The sequence below is a fragment of the Numida meleagris genome, chromosome 3 (genome assembly GCF_002078875.1).
Source record: "Numida meleagris isolate 19003 breed g44 Domestic line chromosome 3, NumMel1.0, whole genome shotgun sequence".
In the NCBI taxonomy this organism is placed as follows: Eukaryota; Metazoa; Chordata; class Aves; order Galliformes; family Numididae; genus Numida; species Numida meleagris.
The window spans coordinates 52148323-52168654 of NC_034411.1; the positions used below are offsets into that span (position 1 = coordinate 52148323).

General features: G+C 40.4%; 1 protein-coding gene across 3 annotated transcripts in view; it reads right to left on the reverse strand.

The window, feature by feature from the left end:
- AIG1 (androgen induced 1) overlaps window positions 1–10289 on the reverse strand; it is a 143254-nt gene extending 132965 nt beyond the window's left edge. Inside the window, exon 1 of one of the 3 annotated variants that reach the window (XR_002436619.1) lies at window positions 10029–10287. Coding sequence is in view for 2 of the 3 variants with exons in the window: in XM_021390575.1 (XP_021246250.1) it covers window positions 10029–10169 (141 nt within the window). In the remaining variant the exon portion in view is untranslated. Of the gene's footprint in view, window positions 1–10028 lie in introns of all 3 variants that reach the window. The other 2 variants (XM_021390575.1, XM_021390576.1) reach the window with 2 other exon arrangements.

The window sequence follows — 20332 nt, forward strand, 5'->3', positions numbered from 1 at the left end:
AAGAAAACAAAATCTAGCCTGACATGCCATGTGAGTTAATAGCATTGAATATTATCTCTGGAAATTTTGAGGTGTTTAACTTCTGAAATTATACTGGCATTGAGCCAAGGGGATTTGAATACTAACCTTCTATAATCATGTGTTGGAATTAGAAACGATCATTAGCTTCTTAATAAATACAGAAATACCCCTTTCTAGCCCTGATAGGTCAGGAGACAGCTGACCTGAAAGCCGTCTGCTCTGCCTTGTTAGCTAGAGTTTTTTGACACTCGGAAACTTAACAGTATCTGGTGCCTCAAACCACTCTATTCTACTGATGGTTCATCAACTGGTCATCTGCACTGAGTTCAGTAATAACAGTTTACTCTTAGATGTGCACAGCACGCAGACACAGTAGACCACAGTGTAGCTTTTACAAACCCAAGTTAATATTTTCATATTATGTACCACACGAGTAAATAACAATTATGTTAAACATTCACACCAGTGCACATCTGTCACCAAATACCCCAAATTCCTTTCAGCCTCTTGAACGTCCAGTTTACAAGTACAGTGTTGTACCCAAGTCCACATGGTTTCCTTGATGACTCACACATTCTTAGGACTCACTTCCTGAGATGTGCAGGAACGCAGCTAATTGTGTCTAGTGCATATGCAAATTCCCAGCTCTTGGAACACAGCTAGAACAAGTAAACTAAGGTCACAAAAGTTATCATAGCATGGAGTTTCAATTTGTAAGCTTAAGTGAGCAGCAGATGGGGACCTCTGCATCTGTCAGTGCCTATGGCTTCCGGCTAAGGGTAAAGTTTTGCAGGCACCCTCCACTGTGCAGAAGAGTGCTAAGCCCAACAAGTTCTGCACAGGGAAGTGGTACTGTGTTGCCAGTGAGGAGGCTGTGTGCACGGGTGGGTATGGGTGTGTGGGAGGAAGGAACCGGGTGAAGACAAGGAAGGGAGGAACTCTGAGGGAGCTAACACATGCTGGTTTTGCTGAGAAATACCAGACACTTTGCATCTCCACACCTCGTCTTCCCTCATTTTATCCTCGTACTGGCAGTCAAATACCTAAATACCAGTTTGTCGCAACAATAGGCTTGTCAGATGGTACACTCTTGCCTGTTCACCCCAGTACAAAGTGTTGTCATCTCTTCCTTTTCCCTCCCACTTTTCCTACTGGCAGCCTTCAGAGCTGAACTTGCACTGTCAGTTGGGCCTAAAAACATGCATCTTCTCGAGGAACAAGAGTCCTACTGCAGAGTCTCAGGATCACACAGAGATGCTAGCCTGAACATCAACTGTATGAATGCTTCCATCACTTCAGCCACAAGCTTGTTAAGCATCTCGGAGAGAAAACACTCCTTTTGCATTCATGCATTTTATCAATGTATACAGTAGCATTAAAAGCAGCTTCTTCTTCTTCCTCTTGCATCTGAAACAAGTACATTTAGGAGCATATGCCACCTGCGCTCTGCATGTGGAACACCCACAGCTACTTGAATTCTAATAATACTAGCAAAAATAATAAATAACAGTTTGTTACTTATGTGCTGCCAGAGCCAGAAGGCTTCAAGACACCTGAAAAAAATATATGCAAACAGAGCATAAAGAACCAGGTTTTAAAAATACATACAGATACAGACAGCACTGCTCAAAACCAAGAATAAGCCAAGAGCTTCTTAACAGAATAAAACTAAAATTCCTTGCTAAGTCCTTACCCAACCAACTCAAAACAGTCTGAAGTGTCTAGCAGCTCTCGTGGAGGTAAGCTTCAGTCCTCTTAATTTGTTTCACTTTAGCTAATTCATTGAAAAAACACACCACCCCTTGTGCTTTGCTTCATAAGACAAGCTAGTGAGGAATTAGCAAGGGATTTGACATTCTGCTCTCCTGCACATTCTGTTCTACTTTATCAGGACACCTAATATTCAGCTAGTAAAAAAACAGTAGTACTAGTTTTGTTTCAAGCTATCTTGTAAGCAGTCCTAAAACACTCTGAAACAACCAACCTGACAGACACCTGTAGCAAAAATACCTGAGCTATACCAATTGCATGCAGATTTGAGTGGAAATTTTGATATAATTGTAACTTTTGGTAAGCACTTGTTTGGAAAATCCTACTGTAAACAAGATGCTTAGAAGGACAGTGGCAAGACAAGATGTTCAGAGCACACAGCACGAGGCATTCAAATGTTTCTTTCGAACGTGAGAGGGAAAATAGCATGGACTTACCTAAGCTGCCAGAAAGAAGGAGCCTTCATACAAACAACAGTCAGGTTTTGACTTCCTCCCAGTGCTTCACTTGTGTTTAACCCGCTTCCAGCCAAAAGAATCCTTAAATTTAGCAGTACATTGGAAAAAAAAAGGCAACACAAAACAACAAACAATGCCAAGTGTATGCCAAGAGAGAGTAAAATACCCTGAGATAACTGGTAAATTGCAGATGGAAATTCTCAAACCACGTAACTCCATTTTATAATGGAAGACGGACTTGTTTTTAAGACGTACCAAGATGTTTTTAGTTATTTTGTTTTACTTTAGTTTATTCCTCTCTGAAATGGCTGCAAGATTCACTTCCTCTTCCTTTTATTTTTTCCTTTTCTCTTTCAGGCCGCTGTTAACCTTTCCGTCCACTAAAGCTGAACATGCTTTTTTCAGTTGTAGTAGATTTCACCGAGTTGAAAAAATGTTGCATCTTATGTAATAAGAATGTAACAAAGGATGTAAGGCTGTGAAGACTATGAAGACTATGAAGGCTATGTTACTGTTATTAAACAAATTGAAAGCTTTTGAAAATATGATACGGGGAAAATGTAGTTATTCAAATAAACACAGGTACATAAGGCAAAAGTTGAAAAAGCTTTCATAGGAAGTAAGGAAGCTTTCCATACACACGTCCAGTATATTGTGAACTTATTTCACAGGAATATTTCTTTCACTCTTCAGCTCTGCAGAAAGAATACAAGCCTGTCACTGGCACTGGTCTTTTTCACATTTACTGACAGTAAGTGGCACTAGCCATGTCAAAATGACAAGGATTCTCTGCATGTACTGAGCTCCACCCAACATCAGATTTTATATTAAATTAGCACAATTAGAAAACTGTTTTCCAAATATCACATAAGGATAGGCAGGCACTCACAACTCCAATTATTAAATATGGAAAGTTTCAGCACTGAAATTACTAAGGATAATGAAAGGAACCTGAGATATTTCTATTTTATTGCTTTGTTCGCACACTTGGCAATCTCTTGTAATAAATCTACATTATGTCATCTTTCATACATTATGGAATTGCCTATTTTTTCAATTTGGTTTTGCTATATTGTCATTTTACTTTGTTCAAATCTGCAAACAATTCTATACTATTTTGTTTCATGGTGGCATACTGACATATTAGAATTTTCCATCATGCCAATAATAAAAGACTTTTACTGCACGAGCATTTCCCCATTTGTAGATACGGTGATCAATTTCATATATTTTCTGCAGCCTAAGAACATAACAAACAACTACTTGGATGGACTTCCACCATGCAATTCTTCGTACAACCTTCGTACAAAGCAGACCTAACTGCAAAGATTCAAAAAGAATTTGATTTTATTTAAAACATTTCTAACTCCAAACACAAAGTTTGCTATTTTCTATATTAGCTGAACTATTATTTAATAGGTTATATTGGTCTTCAGTACAACTTAAGAAGGTCAACCTCTCAAATTTATTTCTTGTATAAGCTTCATTGGCCTCAGTAGTACAACATGAATATAATGTCAAAAATGCATATATCATTTAAATATTTTATTACAGATTTGCATTCACAAGAAATTAGCACAGCTCAGAACCCCAACTTTGATTCCAGCATACGAATTTCTTGAGATACACTAGATGTGTTGTCGCTGTTTAAAATTATTGTTTAAAAGACTTAAGAACTTCATCATATGAAGACATGCAAGAATAACTGAGTTATCATTACCACTATAATAAAATTATAAAGAAAAATCTTTCAGCTGCACGCAATGTATATAGGATTTTTTTTTCGAAGGGAAACAGAAAATCTACTAAACAAACTACTTGAAGTTGTCATCATTTGAACAGTTCTGGCAAAACAGTACACTCTTCACTGTTTTATAACATAGTACTGTGACCTATCACTTACATACTCCAAGTCATAAAATAATATTACTGTCGTTAGTTAAATCTATCACCATAGTAAGTGATCCCAATTTGTCCTCTCTTCCACTCTCCTCCCTTCCCCTGCCAACATAAATATTTCGAGACACACATAACTTTCCTAAGAATTCCCCAACTGAATGTCAAACACACTTTCATTCAATTGTAAAATAAAGACATACTAATGTAATGTGAAAACCGAACTCTTTGATACAGTGCTCCAATTCCACTCAATTTGTAATAGTGCTACCAAGTGCACATGGGAATCATGGTCTATGAATAAGAAAAAGTGATCGTACTACATTTTTACTACTGCATTAATGGCACTCACTACACATCACTGTTTCTCTGACTTGTTTACAGCCTGAGAGGGAAAACTAAGGCTTTAAAACACACACTTATTAAAAGGTTCCTTTATGCACATCATCGTCTTTTCTCTCAAATACATCAAGGACCATTAAGAAGTTTCACCTGGTTCTTTCTCAAAAAGCAATCCTTCAGTTTCTTTCCCTGTAAATTGGTAAATATTGCTGACTGTATTCTGGGCCATAGTAAAAACACTGAGATACTCTGACATGGTGATGAATTACCTCTGGGATCAATACATAATAGCATTTTATATTTCTGTAATCTTTTCATGCAGAAGCCATAAAACGCTTGACAAAGGCGGGTGACTATCAGGGTAACTTTACAGATGATGTAAGAGAAGAGCAGAAGGTGAAATTCATTTCGGTAAAGGAAATCCTGGAAGAGTCATATAATTACATTCCATAGGCTGTGGAACACGTTTTTGCTTCTGTCCTCTTTGTTGCAGCAAGTTTATCCCATACAGCCAGCAAAGAAACTTGCTCAACACTCAACAGAATCCAGCCACGCAGTCAGGAACACAAACTGCCTTTTGATCTCCAGACATCAACCAGAAATTGTAGCAGCTCAAGAAGTGCATGTCAGAAACTAAGAGTTTACAGCGATAAATCAAGAGGAACTCACAATATCTAACAGATGTGGTGAATACATGCAGGATAATACCACACAGAGTATATAAGACAACAGTATGAAATGTGTAAAGTATTTGATTATATGGATAATGTATGACAAAGAAAACCAATGTTACTTTCTAAACTCTGCTCTACCCCAAGTACCATTACTTGGAGGCTGACTAATCAATCTTACCTCACCTAAATTGTGAGATTCCATTTCAGAAATGATTTCAGGCCATCTACAATCAAGACTTCTCAGTTTAGCGCCAGAGAAGCACAAACCCATAAATCTGTATTTTATCAATATTAGTGGTAAGGGTCTAAGAACTGTAATAGTGTATTACTAACATGGAGGCACGGTGATTTTGTAAGGTAAACAATACATCTATTGCTAATACAAAATTGCCTAATTTTACATTGGGCAATGGCTATATAGCCTGTTTGCAATCAAGCTGACTTCTGATTTTTACATAGGGAAAAGACTGACTTCTGAATCTTCTGGCCACTGACATGTACTGGTCATCTAATTCCCTATCAACATGACTATATTCAGAGGGGCCACAAATCATCTGTAATTTTAGCCATGTGTTGTTAAGCAGTTATCTATTTTATCTAATAACTTTACCTCATATAACTTAATAACTAATGCACTAAGAAGTAAAAGGTAAACGGCAAATCTGGAAATTCTAGTTTCTAGTGCTATTGGTGATACTGTGACCTTCGAAAATTTTCCAAAGGCAAGAAACAGACTAAGTTCTGATGACTTAATGAACTTAACTACTGTTCCTACAGAAAAATGCAACATGTACTATCAAAATACGCACCAATAGCAAAGCTTATACCAGTTGTTTTGCAGAACTCAGTCTGCCAGGCAACGTATAGAAGTAGGTATGTAGACATCTTGCTATTTCTTTCAAAGGAAGAAAAAAAGTATATGACCAGATATGAGCAAAATGAACTCCTGTTCAACTTAGGCTGCCCTGAATCAACAGGTATGAATGCCCATGTTATGTTCTGTTATTCAAAACAGGGACATAAATCATAATCATAAAACATAACACTCCAGCCTGCTTTCAAAAATCTTCTCTTGCCTTTTGTCTCTCTAACTATCACGGTTCAACCTATCAGAGGGCCCTCATGATTAAAAACCCCACACAGGATTCTGTTAATGCAAGCCTATGGACGTGCAATAGTATCTTGGTTTATTCCCATTTGTTTGAGGAATAAAGTTTCCCCAGAAATTGCACAATAAAACTTAGAAGTTATTTAGACCAGAAACTCCTTGTTAATAAAGAGATACATACTTATGTTAACCCTAAGCTAGTTTTCTGCTAATTATCACACAAATTCAAACACAAAAAGCAAAAGTAAGTGGGCTTCTTTTGGTACCCAAAGGCTCCACTTCACTCTGGAATAGAAAATCTGTTTATTTTTTGCTTCCTCTCATGACAAAAACAAAAGAACCAAGAGTAACAAAACTTAATCCTTGCAGCGGTAAGGATCCTACCATTTTAGAAAAGTTGACACAAAGGACCCCTCAACAAATGTGTATTTATAAATGCAGGTATGTGATTGCAGTGCATGCAGAATGACCCGGTTACCTTTAATTTAGCTACTTCAAGCACCTACAGAGCTGAAGAAATACTGCTACAAGTAGGGAAAATTCCTTCAAAACTTAAAGAGCTGACAAACTTGTTACAAAGAATTGCTTTGGACTGGCATCCTTTTCACCTCAACTTCCACTATGAGGCTCAGCAAAGAACTTAGAGATAACAGCGCAGGGAACAGTGAAGCAGTCTACTGCTGAGGCACCAAATATCGAGCCTGAGTCTAACAAAGGCAGCTATATAAAAGATTTTAGACAGCTGTCTTGGAATATCACACCTGAATCCAGTTCTTTGCTGGATTAGTTCACAGGAACTAACTTTGGAGTTTGGTTTGTACAGTGAGGAGAAGGGAAAGCAATGTGTAGCTTTGAAGCAGCCCTGAACGTTCACTTCAATAATTTAATCTGCTGGGCCCACTAACTGATCTCTCGGACAGCAGTTCTTTACTTCTTATACCTGTGTCCTGTTCTATAAATGACAAAAGGGATTCTGGTCTCTTTTCAGAAGTTTTGGAATCCAGGGGTACTAAGCAAACATTCTGACCATTTTTTGAATAAGCAAGGTAAGCATCTACCACATTCACACACCAGGGAAGTCTGAGGTGGAGGAATGGTCACTAGGAGCAAGAGAAAGCAGCATCACCAGTATACTAACAAAACACACTTTCAATACATTCTTCACTCCAGTACATTGCTTCATTAACCAGAAGAACATGGAAATAGACAGGGATATTTAAGGGAATGTTGCCACTGCATTAGTGACGGCAAAGAAACCAAGTCAGTAACCAGAATTACAGCAGTTAAAAGAAGCCATCAGTAGCGCTGACTTTCTTTTGTAATCCAAAAACAGGAGAGATTAAGCTGGAATATCAGCATCCAAGAAAATATTATTTAGATATGAACATCCAAAATACTATGGATGGACAGAGACAGACTAGCTTTGTATTAGACAGTTTCCTATTAATGCTCGACTTCTATAAACAGTATGAGTGCTGTTCAGATTAATGCACGCATTTAGAGTATTTTACTCCGTCTTGTGTTTTAGAGTCCAAACCACTAGTTTTTCATAATTTGATTCAAAAGTATATTACAGGCAGATAACTGTAAATCATTTCACACAGAACCTCTGCGGAGCCAGCTATGTAAATCTCAGAGATTCTGCTGGTGCTGAGACTGGACTGGAATGTCCCATTACAAATGGACAGGTGAAAAAAATCCACATCATTTTCCAGATACAGTTGAAAAAACTCACTTTTCTCAAGAAGTGTCAACTGTTTCTGGAAATAGAAAGAATTTCTATGTGTTCCTGTGATATCAAATATGAAACCTCTGCTTGCAGAGGTACAGTCTGTACCTGGAACACGTCTGCCAAGACACTGGCACAGCTGATACTTTGTCTAGACAGCCTTCGAATACGACTGACACAGGAACACTGCACATGGTTGAGGAAACTGAAACTTATGGAAGAGCTTTTCAAGACTTATCCAACACAAAGGATTTTGAAAGTGTGCCTAACGTCCTCCAAACATTCCTCCTGGTATCCTCCTCAGGAATCAAACAGTATTTAGTTTCTTCAAGTCTCCTTGTTGCTCTCTTATTTGCAAGAAGTGAGGACAATAAGGAACTCATAAGCTTTTCTCACCTGTAAGCCTTGGTAACTATGAGAAACACATGACAACTATTAGCTAAGGAAATGGCTACTTGTAGTTGATAACTGTTCTAGGCATTTCAGAATGCACCATATATTCACCTTGACCTTTCGGGCCATGTCAGAAGTAGCCTGAATCATGAGTATGCTTTGACAGAAAAGTCCACACGAACTTGCCACAGAGAGCAGGCCGCAATTTTGCAGAAATAACAAATATCATGTACTGTCAAACACTATTTTCACAACATGACAGCCCTAATACACTTAATCCTCAAGCAACTGTCAGGGCTAGAAGAACAGAGACAAAGATAAAAGAGATTCAAGCCAAAATCATGGGCTTTAAGCTTTAGTTGGTTCACATTCAACTCAACAGCCAATGAAGACAACAGTCCATCCTAACTTACTGGGGTCTGACATTAATTTCTATCAACTGATATCACTGACAGTACTGTTCAGCAGCCCAAAAGGATAAAAAAAGCCAAATCTAGATAGTAGTTTGCCTTCCAGGAAAAAAAAATCAAGCTTTAAGACACCCATTTAAAACAGCAGCAAAATCACTGTTTAGGGCTGTGGATCCCAAGAAGCCAGCCAATGTATCACACCCAACTCAGAAATTACCCTGGCTAGACATGAAACATGGTAGTTGCTTCTCTCCAAATGAAATACAGACCTCAAGGAATCTGAGCTTAATCCTAATGCAGAGATTTCCACATTCCACCTGCCAGGTTAAGTGTTTGACTTCAGCTGCCAAACTCACCAGCTCAACCCATGGACCGGATGAGAAGTACACAGGTGCTAACACCATAGCAGCAACACCAGTGACTCTAGAATGAAGTTCTAAGACGGGTTTTGTTCTACAGGAAGCATTGTGAGACTTTTCTGCAGCTATAAAATTGTAACGTTTCTTGTCTGATTACTCTGCAGACTCACAGAAAAGAACACGGTTTGATCGAGGTCCTAAGTGCAAGCAGCCACCCTGCTTTTGAACCAAGGACGGAGTGTCCCCTCCCATCTCTGTCCTTCCCCCGCCCCCGCTCCTCCCACTTTCAGTACAGCAACACTGTTCCGAGGCCACACAGGCGCGGACACTGGGGGCAAAAATAGCCCCCGAGCAGCAGGCGCAGCTCCTACTGCCGTTTGCCATACGCGTGTGGCCCGGATCCTTACGAGCAAGTGCAACGAAACGCCTCTTGTTCCATAGGCGCGCTGTGCATTTGGGACCTAGGCTGAGCGGAGCGCGAGCTGAGGGGCTCAACACTGTATCGTTCTCGCACACACACCTGCCGGGGAAGGGCCAAAGGGAGCGAGATGTGTTCTGCTTCTGACAGCACCTCGGAGCTGAACGCAGGGACCAGCAACTGTGCTGAGGGCCACCACCAAGGCCAACCCCCCAGCAGCACCTCCTGGCGCACCTTCCCCGCGGGGCAGCCCCTCGGCTTTGTCCGTGTCCCTCACAGGCGGCCCCGCAGCCCCAGCACGTCCCCGCTGTACGGTCACCACCTGGCGCTGCCGTCGGGCTGGGCCGCCTCCGGGGGCCGCGACGCACCGGACCGGGCCGGGCCGGGCCGGGCCGCTCCGCGCGGGCAGTTCGAGGAGGGGGCAGGGCCACGGGCTGCGGGGGCACTTACCAGGTCTATGAAGGTCAGAAATTTCCAGCTGCCTCCATAGGTCTGATGCGCGGGCATATCAATGGCCTTGTAATTGCACAGGATGGAGCAATAGGACAGGAGGATGGCGGCGCGCAGCACCTGGCAGGGCACCAGCGCCATGTTGCACGCTGCAGGGACGGCCTCAGCGGCGGCGGGCTCACAGCCAGCGCGCTGCACTTCCGCGAATGCCGGTGTGCCCGGCTGTCCGCTGGCCGGGCCGGGCGGGACGGCCTCCCAGCGCCGGGCCGGGGCGGAGCGGAGCGCGGCGCGGCGCGGCGGCTGCGGCTGCGGGTGCCCGCTGGGGCCGGGCCGGGCGGCGGCGGCGCGGGCGGCGGGGTGGGCGCGCTCCCGAGCTCGGTGCCCGGCCGTGCGGGACGGGGCCGCGCTGCTCCCGAGGGGCGGTGGAGGTGCGGGGCAGGGGCTGCCTCAGGTGCGCTGCGCAGGTCAGAGGCTGCCGGCCTGACGCGGGTACTGCCCTGGGGAGGTCGTGGCGTGGAGACAGTGCTGCTGGAGGTGAGCTCTTCGTGAGTGTTTGTGGCCTCGTCTCTGGCCCTGGCTCGCTGCTCGCTGAGAAGGCAGGGGATGCTGACAGGGCAGGCTTTGGAGCTCTGTGCTGGGTCTGAGAAGGCCCTGCGATCAAATCCCTAGCTTTAGTCTGGGAGAAAATAAACCAGTAGAACAGGGCTCTGGAAAAATAACTTTGTGGGAATTAAATCAAGTGAAAAGTGGCACTGTGGGAGGTAAGCAGAGGTGTGGTGTGAGGGATCAACATCCCAGTTTTTGTGTAAATGAATGAATGGCAGCTTTGGATTGGGTGTTAGGAAAAAAATTCTTCTCAGAAAGAGCAGTGAGTCGTTTGCACGGGCTGCCCAGGGAGGAGGTGGAGTCACCGTCCCTGGAGGTGTTCAAGAACTGTGTGGATGTGGCACTGAGGGACATGGTCAGTGGGCATGGTGGGGAAGGGCTGGTGGTTGCGCTGGATGGTCTCGGAAGTCCTTCCAGCCTTAATGGTTCTATAATTCTGTCAGCTGAGGTTTGGTCTCCAAGGCATCCTTGGTGATAGCAGTATCCAAGTGGGTCTTGTGCTTGGGCTAATACACCCCAAAAAGAGAAGGTTTTAGTACTTGATTGCAGGGGAGGCACTGCAAGGAGTTGTAAAGAGAAAGAACACCTGCAATGATGTCTGAGCTTGGACAGGCAAACGACTTCTATAAATGCCATTTCTGAAATAGATATTGGAACAATAAGGTGCTTTGTCATAGTTATGCTGCTGGAAGACAGAAATAATCAATGACTGTGCAATGTGTTTCCTACTTTAAAATCTCAGTCTTGCGTGCCTCTTCATCTGGTACCTCTATGCTCAAGTTCTGCAAAATTAAGGGTTGCTTAAGGGAACACATGCTAGCAGATACCCTAGATGGAATTAGGACAGTTTAAGGTCCCTGTTTCTGCAGAGGAATTGTATTTTTGGGCATGATCAAAGAATCCATGAATTTCCCACTAGATCATTTAGGTTTCTCAGTTTCGAGCCACTAGAAAGCACATAAGGCAACCAGACTCTCTGTGGTGCGCGGCATGTATTTTAGACTTACGGGCTAATCCTTGTGTGCATTCCAACTGGGGATATTCTATGATTCTATGAAATTTTAAGGTTTAGTGTAAGTGGTATTGGGAGGAAATGCCAATACAATTGGAGACCATTGCCAATGTTAGTAGTGTGCCCCAGTACAAGTGGAGCAGCGCTGCTGCTGCTGCTGAGGACCTGATGCCTGTGCTGCATGTATTGCAGGAGGCTTCACTGCAGGCAGGCTCTTGTCTGGACCTGTGGACTGGATATTCACTGGTGGATAGAGTACATTAAGGGAACCCCTGAAGCACACCTGGTTTGCTTTTATTCAGAAGGAATCCAGCTTGCTTTCTGATGGATGTCAAGTTATAGACCAAAGCACAGTGTAAGTCTAGATGGTCATGAGATTTACTGCCAAAATACTCTTCAGCTGAACTGTAGTGCTACCACAGAGGTACTCTCTGCACACAAGCCTCACTGAGCTTGAGTTTTGTAAGCTGCCAGAGGCAAGTAGCTGCAGAGCTCAACAGCATGGCGGATCACAGTCATACAAACACCTGTGAGATCTGCCTCTGACATGAAGAATTTGAGGCTGCCTGAAGCCTTAGGCAGTCTGTGCTCTACTTCTCTAATTGCACCTACTTCTCTACTTCTCTAATAACCTCACCCTACTATGTACAGGAACTTACTCCTTGAGTCACCTCTGTGTCACTAATAGAGCTCCGCATAAGTGAATGCTCACTGCACACAACATGATAACCACAATTCCTGGTCTGCCATGCTTTTAAACATCGTCTCTTTACAAAAGAGAAAAACTACTCAGGCTTTCTGGAGCCCTGCTTTGAATGCTTTTCAGTTGTACTCCAATCTTCCTGAGAAACCTCAGCGAAACTTGTAGAAAATCCTAACTTCACACAAAGAAAAACTTCACTCGGCCTTGTAATCCAAGGTGAAAGTCTAAATGAAACAATGTATAAGCACTTCTGTTCCCCATTTTTTACTTCAGTCACAAAGATCTTGGGGCAGGCCAAAGAACGTGCCAGGCTCAGCCAAGCTTCTTCCTGGTCAGACTCTTCTTTCTTAAGCACTTCCAAACCTTTGAAAGGAAACTTAACTCCTTTGTGGGTGGGTTCTTTATGCCTGTGTCCTTTTCAAAGGAGTATCTGTTGAATCTCTGGACAGTATTATAATAAGGGCTAATTAGGTTGTAGACTGCCATTAGTCTTTATGTACTACTGCAGAGTTTATACTCCCTGTCTGTTGAGAGACAAGTGGCAAAATCTTTTGTGACTATGGCTGAAATGGGTTTGCAGTGGATTTTAGTCTCCTGTGAGATTTGGTCTTTATTTTTTTCATCAAAGTAAAAATGAGTTATTTACTAGTGTACTCCTTGTATTGTTATATGAATGCAACTTTACAGTATTTTGTAAATACTTTATCTTTCAGGTTTTTTTATTAAATACCTAAATCATAGTAAAGTAGGCTATAAACATGTAAAACATGATATTCAGTGCCAGCCTGTTCTTGATCAGGTCCTGGTGTTTAAATATTTGTTAATATATAAGTAGCAAAATGCCTCAACTGAATTTTTGAAAGTCACATATTATAAGTTTGTTTGAAAGTGAGAGTTTGAGATGGATCATACTTTCCCTCAGCAGAGGTGGGAAACAAGTTAGGAAAGAAAAGAGTCAGAAGCACTGCTGCATTTGGGATGGGAGATGTTAAGAAACGCTATGTGCTATGGGGGGCAGAAGGCAAGATGCCTGCAAAATATACCACAGAACTGAGTGGAAAAAAAAACAACTAAAAAGGTGTGTTTTCCATCCAACTGCTAGTATCAAATGCTTAATGTGATGTTTTTGTTATTTGTGACTTTGACGGAATAAAGTGTAAGTCCAAGTTCTAATGTTTTCTGTACAGGTTAGCAGGTGAGAATGCTTATGCTGTGGGTTTTTGTTTGGTTGTTTTTTCTTTTTCTCTTCTGTTTTTTTTTTTCCTTTCTTTCTGAAAGGAACAGCATTTGAATTTCTGAATAGTATTGTATTTGATGAATATCAAAGAAAGCAAGTGGTGAATGATCTCTTAGAGATGTTTTGAGACCTATGAGTCTCCTTTGCCTTTTCATAAGCAATTGCTTTAGATGGAAATAAGTTGTTTACAAGGAATTATGCCACAAGCAGTTGCCTCCAAAGAATAATACGTAGTACTGCATGCTTGAACTAACAGGAAATTGGTAAGTGCTGCCTCATCACAGTGTGTTCTTGGTGATGCACCTGATACTGCAGTTTCTAATATTTGAGGCAGTGTACAAACTGTGTCAAGGTAAGCGTACTTGGATGTGTGGGAGTGTGACACCAACAGAAGCAAAAATGCAAAAATTAAGCTTTATTGAAGTGGATATAAGTGAAATTATTGGCAGCATTGCAAGTTAAAAATCAACGGTCAGTTTTTGGAAAAAAAAAAGTTTACTTTTTTCTAAGACAGAAGAGTTTTTATAAATGTTCTTAAATTATCTGTACGTATTTAATCTACAGCCCTTCTCTTGGGTCAGCTATCACTAAGGTAGTAAATGACCCCACTTATTAGAGGAGGATTCAACTTAAAATCCTTGGTAAACACAGTTATCTGCTGTAACTGAGCCCATTGTTAATATCAGTAATAAAATTTAGGGAATTTTTTATTTCTTTGTTCCCTATTCATTTCCTTAAAATAGGGAAATGTACTTTGCACAGATATAAATGATAAAAATTGAAGGATGGACTAAAAAGAGAATAAAATTGAAAACACTACATCTGTGTGAGGTCTGAAGAACAGTGTGTTTAATAATACTTCTGGAGCTACTTGTTTGCGTGATGACTGAAATATTATTGCTAATTTAGTCTTAAGTTTAGGTTTAGGATTGACAGTCAAGTTATTAATTGAACATATTTTGTACTGAGTGTTCTACAAAGTATAGTTATCCGTACATAACAGTGAGAAATAGAGAAGGAGCATAGATAACCAGGAGATGTGGAACAGAGTATGGGGGGAGCTGGAAACTCATTCATCCTTTCAGAAAGTTAAACTTTGTTTTATCCTGTAAGACTGTGAAATTTCTTGCTATAAAGGAGAAATGAGCAAATGGAATTTGCTGCATTCATCTTCTCTGTTAAGTTAGAATTTTCTGAAGTGACGACTTTTATAAAGAAGATGTCTTATTGGACAAATTAGGAGTTCTGAATGTGTAAGTAAAGCAGAGACTATGCAAGCAGATTAATTTTTGGCAGGAGAACTCTACCGTACTACAGTGACTTACTGTTATACATGGTTCCATAGGATAGTTTTTCTGGATAATGATAATGTTTTTTCTCCTCTATATATCATCAGTGTTTGTTTGAATCTGATTCACATCCTGGACAAGCAGAAATCAGCAGGCAAGGTATCTTCACGTCTCTGGGGTGCCCTTTTTTCCCCACCTTCTCCCTTCTTTAGTTCAGTCCATGGCTGTGCTGATGGATTAAGTCACTTCCTTCACTCATCTATACTCTTCCTGCTGCCTTTCGAATCTTATTCTTAGACAGAAAAAGCCACTGTGGATACAGTAAACAGAAGAGAATTCTGTAATTTCCTCATTTACTAATCTGTCATGTGTATTGTTTTTCTGTGAGTAAAAGCCTCTTTTAAAATATGCTTGTGAAAACAAGCAAACAAAAACTCCACCACAACAAATCCCTGAAAATGTAAATGAAAAAGGAGACAAACACACATTGGTATGGTACCAAAGCTGAATTACAAATTGGGTTTAGGGAAACAACTTTCTCCACTCTTTGTTCAGCTTTGTGTATTTTTCTAGTCTGGTGGTCATTTAATTGAGATTAACTGCAGAGGATAAAATGATAATATGCTGTAAAGGAGAAATTAAGGGAGAAACAAGAGATCTAGACTAGCCTTCAGTGAGAAAGAAACCAGCTGTATGGTATTGCATAGGTGATCTCTTAGATAAATCACTACAAACACCTGTGAATAAATGAACACTTAGAAATGACTTTGAATTCTCTCACAACCACCTTTTCCTGCATTATGATTCTTGCTACCCCTTTCCTGGAACAAAAATAAAAATATTTTGAGATAGCTGCATCATGAGAATTTCTCTATAAGTGAATGAAATAAATGTAATTCTTGCTTTTCTGGATGACTCTTGCACAATGCACTTAAAACACTGCAGAGGACACAGTGGAAGGAGAGGTATACAATGGGTGTTTGCAAAGAAAAACTGGTTCTTAATATCCTTGAGAAAAGTTTTCCTGACCGAAATCTTATATTCACTAACTGAATGGATGAGCTGCAAGTTCTTTTGCCATCGCTTTCTGTTTACAGAAGGAACACACTTGTATATACTTCACAGATTCATCTTGAAGAGGAAACAGTTTAAGTAGATGTGAAGGAGCATTATGACAAGGCTTAGCAGTATGATTACTAGCAGATAAAGTGTCATCAAAGAAAACAGGAAGAATATGAATTGGGATGTCATTTCTGGAAGTAACCTCAGAGATAAATAGGATACCTTTGGAAGCCTTTAGATGCCTTTTTGGAGTATATTATGTAATAAATCTCATTAGTCAGTAATTAAAAGTACACAAGATTTCTTCTTCTCCCCCCCCCCCCAGTGTTTATGTGAATATCCAGAAATTCTGGTTCTGGACATTGTGCAAAAAACAGCCTATTTTCCAGCATCTTCAAGTCTTGCATACATTTATGCAGCCACTGACCTAACATCTTTATCATTTATGAGCAGTCCAAGTGGTACACTGGGATTCAGAAACAAATCTAAATCCTTGAAAGACACAATTTAATTTTGGCTGGTTTAGATTAATCACAAAACTGTCCTTTCTCTTTAAGTTTTCTGAACCAGCTCAGTCTAAAGTTTGAGAGTGTTTTTATTTTGGATTGACTTTTTATTCCTTATTTAATCTTTATTTGTCTTAATTTAAGAGATATCCATCTATCAGAGTAAATGAGCAGCAATTTACAGCAGCAATTTGAGAGAGGGATTTTTAAAATTTCAGGCATTCCTGATGGAAGCTGGGGAAACATCCATCTGTTGCCTTGTTAAAGGATTAATTATGGGACAGTAGCATGCTGCTTGTTGTGGAATTGAACAAAGTATGATGGATTCAGAGGGAAGAAGTCCACACCCTTTCCTCTTCCTGGGCCAACACAGCTAGTTAAAACATTATTAACTGTAGTATAATGATGTGTCTTCTCCTGGGAGTTACTTGTTTGTGACAATGATAGGGTGTATTTCAGGGCAATGCAAACAATTGGCATTCAATATTAGCATAAATTTTAAATGGCTACCTAAATCTCTGTGAACTGAATCATCTTTATGTAGAAGTCATCTTTTTAGGGTAGTTTCTATAACGGGAATGCTTAAGTACTGTCTTTTTCACTTATCCAGTATAGTTCTTCTGTCCTTCATGAGTAGATTAGCATGCCTAAATAACCCTGTACTTTTATTATAACTGGCCTATAAACATTTTTCTGATTCAACTGACCATCCAAAGATGTGTTCAATTTTAACACCTTCAGAGGTGAAAATTCAACGCTTCTTCTTAAATTAATGACTTAGCTTCCTGTGATAATGATACATGATTAACAATTGTTTGTGTAACTTACCTATTCAAGGCCAGTGTTCTGCCATCATTAAAATATTGAAGCCAATGCGTAGCGTGTAGTGTCTATGCCACAACTGGTACACAGTAGGTTTAGAATAACGTTGTTCTCTCAGTATGAGCAGATATTCTTAGTATTCACTAATGTCCTAGCAAGTCAAAAGGGAAAGAAATAAATGACCAGAATATAAAAGCAGAACAAAAAGCTGCTGAGAATAAAAGTGTGCATGCAAATTAAAGTATATGATGGTGGCAGGAAGTCGTTGCATCATAAGTCCTCTACCTTTTCTCCAGGTTTTGCAGTATTCTCTAAACTCTGAAATCATAGCAATGGATGAAACAATCTTCATTAAAAATCAGCAACAACAAAAAACCACAACAGCCCACTGTTATAAGGCTGTATGGATATACCACGTACAGCTTGTTACTATTTGCTAATTTTCAATTAATTCATTAAGATCAGCTCTCATTTTTTAATTTTCAGTAATCAGTGTCACTCTGTTATGAAAGCACCTCTGCAGTCTAGACAGTACATACTCATTTATGTGATAAATAATGGATAAACACCGAGTGTGCCATTAGCCGTTAATGCAGTAGATTGATTCCCTGCAGCACTTACTCTCTATCCTTGTTTTAGCACTTATGCCACCTGTCTCTTGCACTTACTGCATGATGCTTCAATAATGCGAATGGGGTTCCCTGATCATTCTTAATTTAGCTTGTTTTTATTGCCTCATAAATAGGTTGGCACTGATATGACAGATGTGCAAATCAGAGGGTGTCTCACTACTATCTTCATGATTGCTATTACTGCTCATCCCATGGTTTTAGCACAATACAGATTACTTGTGGATGGCTGGATAGAATCAGTCAACTTTTTTTCTTTTCACATATTTCTATTTCAATATATCTCTACTGCTTTGGCCAAGTGTCTAGGACAAAGGCAATTTAATTGAAATCTCTGTTCCCTTTTCCTTCAGATATAGGAAGAAGGTTTAAAAGTGAATTAAAGTGAACAGAAAAATGAGCTATCAGTAAGTCACCAAGACAGATTGGCATTGAACCAAGATTTTGAAGGAACTCAAATGTGAAATGGCAGAATTGCTGGCCAAGGTGCCTCACAAATCATAGAAAGGGCCACTGTGCCGGATTGCCAGTATAACTTCTTCCTGCCAAAAGCACTCTTAAAGAGGTCTGGGGAACTACAGACCAATGGCTGACTCTATTCCTGATGAGATAGTAGAGTGCATCTTACAGAGTAAGATACCCGATCACACAGATAAATGCCATCTGTTCGGAAGAAGTCAGCCTGGCTTCCATAAAAGCAAAGGCCATTTGAAGAACCTACTGAAGTTCTATGAGGGGGGTCAATAAGCACAAGGATAAAAAATATTCAAGAAATAAAATATTTTTGATTTTCAAAAATTCTTTGATTCCACACCAGTGGTTGTTCCAAAAATATAATTTCCCACAGAGATGGTGGAGATGTTCTTTTATGGCCTGAAAGCTGGTTAAAGGGTTGTGCAGATGAATGAGTGTGATGGTCAGTACTAAAGGTGGGACCAGTTATTGGGATTCAGTTAGGGAGAACAGCTAACTCATGAGAGACTGAAAAACCTAGGAATTTTCACTTAGGAAGAAAGAAAGTTGAGGGTTGTATGATCTAAATAATAAAGACAACACAACACTAAAACAAAGAGACATTCAATAAAACTAGCAGAACCTTAGTTTAAAAGGTATTTTAAGAGTAATACTTCACAGAGCAGATTTTAAGCTTTTGGTATCTGTTGTCTCGCCCAAAATTGTATCTCTTTCTGACATATTTGGAGAGATAGTGTTGGGCTAAGTAGCCCGTTGTTCTGAAATAAGAATGTTCTTATGTTCTCATGAAGCACTTGAGGCTATCCTAGAGAACATCTAGTGTATGTTGCACGTCATTGGCACACCTTTGTCACTGTTTTGAGTCAAAACCATGAAAATAAGGAAAAAGTTCTGTAGTCTCACATACGCAAATTGAAGATCGATCAGCAAACTAGAGATGCTGCAGAAGTCAAAGGTGCATCCCACAAGTAAGAAAATAGAAGGCTGAAAGCGGGAAAATGTGTGTAGGAAATGGAGAAAACACAGTTTCAGCCTTGCTAAAGTCTATGTGTGAACAGTGATTTTTCTGTATGACACAGCAGTGCGCATCAACATTGTCATTGGGACAGTAGGTGACTGATGTGACTGTTGTTACTCTATGTGGACTGGATGCCTTTGACTTATGACAATGTATTAGATGAGGCACAGTGATGAATTAGGACAAGAACTTTCATTAAACTGTAGGAAAGCATAAGGATGGAGATAACCAACAGGCAGATGAACTCCTTTTCCCAAATAATCCAGTGATTAAAGCAATCACCAGGAATATGAAAAAGTTCAGTTCAGTTCTTCCCAGTAGCAGAAAAGACTAGAATCTATAGCTCTAACTCCTTATTCTCTCCAACACACTAGAGGATATGTTTGGGCAAGGAAGTCTGCTTCTAATTATTTTCGGTGACTATATATTTTGTATAAATAATAAAACACTCTTATTGTGGTAATTAGCATTCAGGTTTCGTTTCTGAAGCAGAACTGAAGGTTTCTTGTGACCTTGGCTGCTGACTTGGCCGCTTGTTTTATGCACAGGAAAAATAAATCAGTGGTAGAAAATTCTGCTGTCCCATAGCTTAGCAATTACGGTGGTCATGTACAGACAGTGGGAGAGCTAGCCTGAATCTACTCTCTGCCTCATTCATGTATTGTAGAATCAAGGAATCATAGTATAACCGGGGTTGAAAAGGACCTCAAGAATCATCTAGGTTCAACCCCCCTGCTGTGTGCAGGGTTGCCAACCACTAGATCAGGCTGCCCAGAGCCACGTCCAGCCTAGCCTTGAATGCCCCCATGGATGGGGCATCCACAACCTCCTTGAGCAATCTGTTCCAGTGCGTCACCACCCTCTGAGTGAAAAACTTCCTCCTAATATCTAACCTAAATCTCCCGTTTCCATTTAAAACCATTCCTCCTTGTCCTATCACTATCTG